This window comes from Haliotis cracherodii, unplaced genomic scaffold (genome assembly GCF_022045235.1).
Source record: "Haliotis cracherodii isolate W230 unplaced genomic scaffold, xgHalCrac1.p SCAF_6, whole genome shotgun sequence".
Classification (NCBI taxonomy): domain Eukaryota; kingdom Metazoa; phylum Mollusca; class Gastropoda; order Lepetellida; family Haliotidae; genus Haliotis; species Haliotis cracherodii.
In genome coordinates, this window is record NW_027266319.1 from 59,554,000 (window position 1) to 59,560,431 (window position 6,432).

General features: G+C 40.4%; 1 protein-coding gene across 1 annotated transcript in view; it reads right to left on the minus strand.

Moving 5' to 3' along the window:
- LOC139446548 (uncharacterized) overlaps positions 1-6,432 on the minus strand; it is a 58,198-nt gene extending 51,766 nt beyond the window's left edge. Inside the window, exons 1-3 of the mRNA XM_071227848.1 lie at positions 6,148-6,432; positions 5,855-5,988; positions 5,564-5,645 (exon numbers count right to left, since the gene is read on the minus strand). Coding sequence (XP_071083949.1) covers positions 5,564-5,645; positions 5,855-5,988; positions 6,148-6,432 — 501 coding nt within the window. The remainder of the gene's footprint in view (positions 1-5,563; positions 5,646-5,854; positions 5,989-6,147) is intronic.

Below are 6,432 nucleotides of genomic sequence, written 5' to 3' on the forward strand. Positions count from 1 at the left end.
TTTCAAATCTTTTGGAAGCATTGAAAGGGTTACATTGGCTATCGAACTGTGTTAAAATAACCACAGTGGTGTCGCGCATGCACGTGCGGTAGCACCCTAACAGAGGCCTCTGACGTCAATTTGGAAATCTTCAAACAGTTGTATTTCCCTAACGACCCCTTATAGGTGTGTCGGATTTGGTATCAAACGTCTTAGAATTTCAAGGGCTTTCCAACGAGCCATCATGCACTAAAATCGCTTAATATTTAAAAAAATATATTTTTCACCTCTCCAGCAAAAGGACTTCCAAGTCAGCAATTTGAAAGATATGGTTCTACCTTAAGTGTTTGAGAAACGCGCCAATTTCCGTTTTAGGAGTAAATGTGCATGTCTTTTAAACACTTTGCAGTGACCAAATCGTTTCAAATCTTTGCAAAACTTTGAAAGGGTTACATTGGCTATCGAACCGTGTTAAAATAACCACAGTGGTGTCGCGCATGCACGTGCGGTAGCACCCTAACAGAGGCCTCTGACGTCAATTTGGAAATCTTCAAACAGTTGTATTTCCCTAACGACCCCTTATAAGTGTGTCGGATTTGGTATCAAACGTCTTAGAATTTCAAGGGCTTTCCAACGAGCCATCATGCACTAAAATCGCTTAATATTTAAAAAAATATATTTTTCACCTCTCCAGCAAAGGGACTTCCAAGTCAGCAATTTGAAAAGACATGGTTCTACCTTGAGTATTTGAGAAACGCGCCAATTTTCGTTTTAGGAGTAAATGTGCATGTCTTTTGAAACACTTTGCAGTGACCAAATCGATTCAAATCTTTTGGAAACATTGAAAGGGTTACATTGGCTATCGAACCGTGTTAAAATAACCACAATGGTGTCGCGCATGCACGTGTGGTAGCACCCTAACAGAGGCCTCTGACGTCAATTTGGAAATCTTCAAACAGTTGTATTTCCCTAACGACCCCTTATAAGTGTGTCGGATTTGGTATCAAACGTCTTAGAATTTCAAGGGCTTTCCAACGAGCCATCATGCACTAAAATCGCTTAATATTTAAAAAAATATATTTTTCACCTCTCCAGCAAAGGGACTTCCAAGTCAGCAATTTGAAAGATATGGTTCTACCTTAAGTGTTTGAGAAACGCGCCAATTTCCGTTTTAGGAGTAAATGTGCATGTCTTTTAAACACTTTGCAGTGACCAAATCGTTTCAAATCTTTGCAAAACTTTGAAAGGGTTACATTGGCTATCGAACTGTGTTAAAATAACCACAGTGGTGTCGCGCATGCACGTGCGGTAGCACCCTAACAGAGGCCTCTGACGTCAATTTGGAAATCTTCAAACAGTTGTATTTCCCTAACGACCCCTTATAGGTGTGTCGGATTTGGTATCAAACGTCTTAGAATTTCAAGGGCTTTCCAACGAGCCATCATGCACTAAAATCGCTTAATATTTAAAAAAATATATTTTTCACCTCTCCAGCAAAAGGACTTCCAAGTCAGCAATTTGAAAAGACATGGTTCTACCTTGAGTATTTGAGAAACGCGCCAATTTTCGTTTTAGGAGTAAATGTACATGTCTTTTGAAACACTTTGCAGTGACCAAATCGATTCAAATCTTTTGGAAACATTGAAAGGGTTACATTGGCTATCGAACCGTGTTAAAATAACCACAATGGTGTCGCGCATGCACGTGTGGTAGCACCCTAACAGAGGCCTCTGACGTCAATTTGGAAATCTTCAAACAGTTGTATTTCCCTAACGACCCCTTATAAGTGTGTCGGATTTGGTATCAAACGTCTTAGAATTTCAAGGGCTTTCCAACGAGCCATCATGCACTAAAATCGCTTAATATTTAAAAAAATATATTTTTCACCTCTCCAGCAAAGGGACTTCCAAGTCAGCAATTTGAAAGATATGGTTCTACCTTAAGTGTTTGAGAAACGCGCCAATTTCCGTTTTAGGAGTAAATGTGCATGTCTTTTAAACACTTTGCAGTGACCAAATCGTTTCAAATCTTTGCAAAACTTTGAAAGGGTTACATTGGCTATCGAACTGTGTTAAAATAACCACAGTGGTGTCGCGCATGCACGTGCGGTAGCACCCTAACAGAGGCCTCTGACGTCAATTTGGAAATCTTCAAACAGTTGTATTTCCCTAACGACCCCTTATAAGTGTGTCGGATTTGGTATCAAACGTCTTAGAATTTCAAGGGCTTTCCAACGAGCCATCATGCACTAAAATCGCTTAATATTTAAAAAAATATATTTTTCACCTCTCCAGCAAAGGGACTTCCAAGTCAGCAATTTGAAAAGACATGGTTCTACCTTGAGTATTTGAGAAACGCGCCAATTTTCGTTTTAGGAGTAAATGTGCATGTCTTTTGAAACACTTTGCAGTGACCAAATCGATTCAAATCTTTTGGAAACATTGAAAGGGTTACATTGGCTATCGAACCGTGTTAAAATAACCACAATGGTGTCGCGCATGCACGTGTGGTAGCACCCTAACAGAGGCCTCTGACGTCAATTTGGAAATCTTCAAACAGTTGTATTTCCCTAATGACCCCTTATAAGTGTGTCGGATTTGGTATCAAACGTCTTAGAATTTCAAGGGCTTTCCAACGAGCCATCATGCACTAAAATCGCTTAATATTTAAAAAAATATATTTTTCACCTCTCCAGCAAAGGGACTTCCAAGTCAGCAATTTGAAAGATATGGTTCTACCTTAAGTGTTTGAGAAACGCGCCAATTTCCGTTTTAGGAGTAAATGTGCATGTCTTTTAAACACTTTGCAGTGACCAAATCGTTTCAAATCTTTGCAAAACTTTGAAAGGGTTACATTGGCTATCGAACTGTGTTAAAATAACCACAGTGGTGTCGCGCATGCACGTGCGGTAGCACCCTAACAGAGGCCTCTGACGTCAATTTGGAAATCTTCAAACAGTTGGATTTCCCTAACGACCCCTTATAGGTGTGTCGGATTTGGTATCAAACGTCTTAGAATTTCAAGGGCTTTCCAACGAGCCATCATGCACTAAAATCGCTTAATATTTAAAAAAATATATTTTTCACCTCTCCAGCAAAAGGACTTCCAAGTCAGCAATTTGAAAAGACATGGTTCTACCTTAAGTGTTTGAGAAACGCGCCAATTTTCGTTTTAGGAGTGAATGTGCATGTCTTTTGAAACACTTTGCAGTGACCAAATCGTTTCAAATCTTTGCTAAACTTTGAAAGGGTTACATTGGCTATCGAACTGTGTTAAAATAACCACAATGGTGTCGCGCATGCACGTGCGGTAGCACCCTAACAGAGGCCTCTGACGTCAATTTGGAAATCTTCAAAAAGTTGGATTTCCCTAACGACCCCTTATAAGTGTGTCGGATTTGGTATCAAACGTCTTAGAATTTCAAGGGCTTTCCAACGAGCCATCATGCACTAAAATCGCTTAATATTTAAAAAAATATATTTTTCACCTCTCCAGCAAAGGGACTTCCAAGTCAGCAATTTGAAAAGACATGGTTCTACCTTAAGTGTTTGAGAAACGCGCCAATTTCCGTTTTAGGAGTAAATGTGCATGTCTTTTAAACACTTTGCAGTGACCAAATCGTTTCAAATCTTTGCAAAACTTTGAAAGGGTTACATTGGCTATCGAACTGTGTTAAAATAACCACAATGGTGTCGCGCATGCACGTGCGGTAGCACCCTAACAGAGGCCTCTGACGTCAACTTGGAAATCTTCAAACAGTTGGATTTCCCTAACGACCCCTTATAAGTGTGTCGGATTTGGTATCAAACGTCTTAGAATTTCAAGGGCTTTCCAACGAGCCATCATGCACTAAAATCGCTTAATATTTAAAAAAATATATTTTTCACCTCTCCAGCAAAAGGACTTCCAAGTCAGCAATTTGAAAAGACATGGTTCTACCTTAAGTGTTTGAGAAACGCGCCAATTTTCGTTTTAGGAGTGAATGTGCATGTCTTTTGAAACACTTTGCAGTGACCAAATCGTTTCAAATCTTTGCTAAACTTTGAAAGGGTTACATTGGCTATCGAACTGTGTTAAAATAACCACAATGGTGTCGCGCATGCACGTGCGGTAGCACCCTAACAGAGGCCTCTGACGTCAATTTGGACACTTTCAAACAGTTGTATTTCCCTAACGACCCCTTATAAGTGTGTCGGATTTGGTATCAAACGTCTTAGAATTTCAAGGGCTTTCCAACGAGCCATCATGCACTAAAATCGCTTAATATTTAAAAAAATATATTTTTCACCTCTCCAGCAAAAGGACTTCCAAGTCAGCAATTTGAAAAGACATGGTTCTACCTTAAGTGTTTGAGAAACGCGCCAATTTCCGTTTTAGGAGTAAATGTGCATGTCTTTTAAACACTTTGCAGTGACCAAATCGTTTCAAATCTTTGCAAAACTTTGAAAGGGTTACATTGGCTATCGAACTGTGTTAAAATAACCACAATGGTGTCGCGCATGCACGTGCGGTAGCACCCTAACAGAGGCCTCTGACGTCAATTTGGAAATCTTCAAACAGTTGGATTTCCCTAACGACCCCTTATAAGTGTGTCGGATTTGGTATCAAACGTCTTAGAATTTCAAGGGCTTTCCAACGAGCCATCATGCACTAAAATCGCTTAATATTTAAAAAAATATATTTTTCACCTCTCCAGCAAAAGGACTTCCAAGTCAGCAATTTGAAAAGACATGGTTCTATCTTAAGTGTTTGAGAAACGCGCCAATTTTCGTTTTAGGAGTGAATGTGCATGTCTTTTGAAACACTTTGCAGTGACCAAATCGTTTCAAATCTTTGCTAAACTTTGAAAGGGTTACATTGGCTATCGAACTGTGTTAAAATAACCACAATGGTGTCGCGCATGCACGTGCGGTAGCACCCTAACAGAGGCCTCTGACGTCAATTTGGACACTTTCAAACAGTTGTATTTCCCTAACGACCCCTTATAAGTGTGTCGGATTTGGTATCAAACGTCTTAGAATTTCAAGGGCTTTCCAACGAGCCATCATGCACTAAAATCGCTTAATATTTAAAAAAATATATTTTTCACCTCTCCAGCAAAAGGACTTCCAAGTCAGCAATTTGAAAAGACATGGTTCTACCTTAAGTGTTTGAGAAACGCGCCAATTTCTGTTTTAGGAGTAAATGTGCATGTCTTATGAAACACTTTGCAGTGACCAAATCGTTTCAAATCTTTTGGAAACATTGAAAGGGTTACATTGGCTATCCAACTATGTCAAAATAACCACAATGGTGTCGCGAATGCGCGTGCGGTAGCACCCTAACAGAGGTCTCTGACGTCAATTTGGACACCTTCAAACAGTTGTATTTCCTAACGACCCCTTATAGGTGTGTCGGATTTGGTATCTATAATTTGCCAACATACCGGTCGGGTAGCCTAGTGGTTTAAGCTTTCGCTCATCACGCCAAAGACCCGGTTTCGACACCCGACATGGGTACATGTGAAGCCCATTTCTGGTGTCTTCCATAGTGATATTGCCGGAATATTACGTAAAGCGGCGTAAAACCATACTCACTCACTCACTCTTGGGTCGGAGACAGGCAGGATGTTGTGAGCTTGGACAGAGACCTCTACACTCGCAGCAGTGGCACCTGACTCTTTAGTACTGAAATTCAAGAATCAAAACAGATAGAGCCAGGGGGATTGGGGAAAGTTTCAAGGTGAATTGCTTGAGACATTGTCTGTAAGCAGAGACCATATATAAATATATATTGTCTCTGTTGTAATATATGAAAATAATTAAAATTTACCACATAAATCTGCAAAGCTCATATTTCAATCTGTCGAAATATCCTGGCAATGTACTATTCTTACGTAATTTTCCTCTTCTTCCTTGCCTTGAAGGGGGTGCTTCCATCCACCAGAACTGGGTCAGGGAATTCATCAGTGGGCCCCGTCTCTTCATTCCCATGGTTACATGTGTAGTTCGCATGTCGATAGGCCAAAGCCTTTTGGGAATTTGTATGACTTGGAACTACGTATCTATACCCATATTTAACAAAATGTTTACAAAATTTATAATATTCATGAGATCGGACAACACTGTTGACAAATGTCCACTTAATTGTACCGGAATTGAGATAATGGGACAAGTGACATATTCTCACCTTCGAACAGACGTAGGTTTCGAGGAAGATTGTGTTGACATTAAGCTGATCATGAGATCTGCCGCACGCCTTGATCCATCGCAAACACTTTTCTCGCGACCGTTTTGGTTTGGTATATGAATCGAACCCCAGCAATAAGAGTTGCACAAACCGTGTGCACAGTGCTTCACCGGCAATGTCAGCCTGGTTCCCTGGGTACCAGGCTGCGGCATTGTTGACCCCGGAAATAAGTCTGACAAATCTGCAACGAGCGCTCGGCCTTCTGAATGGCTCAAACTGACGCAT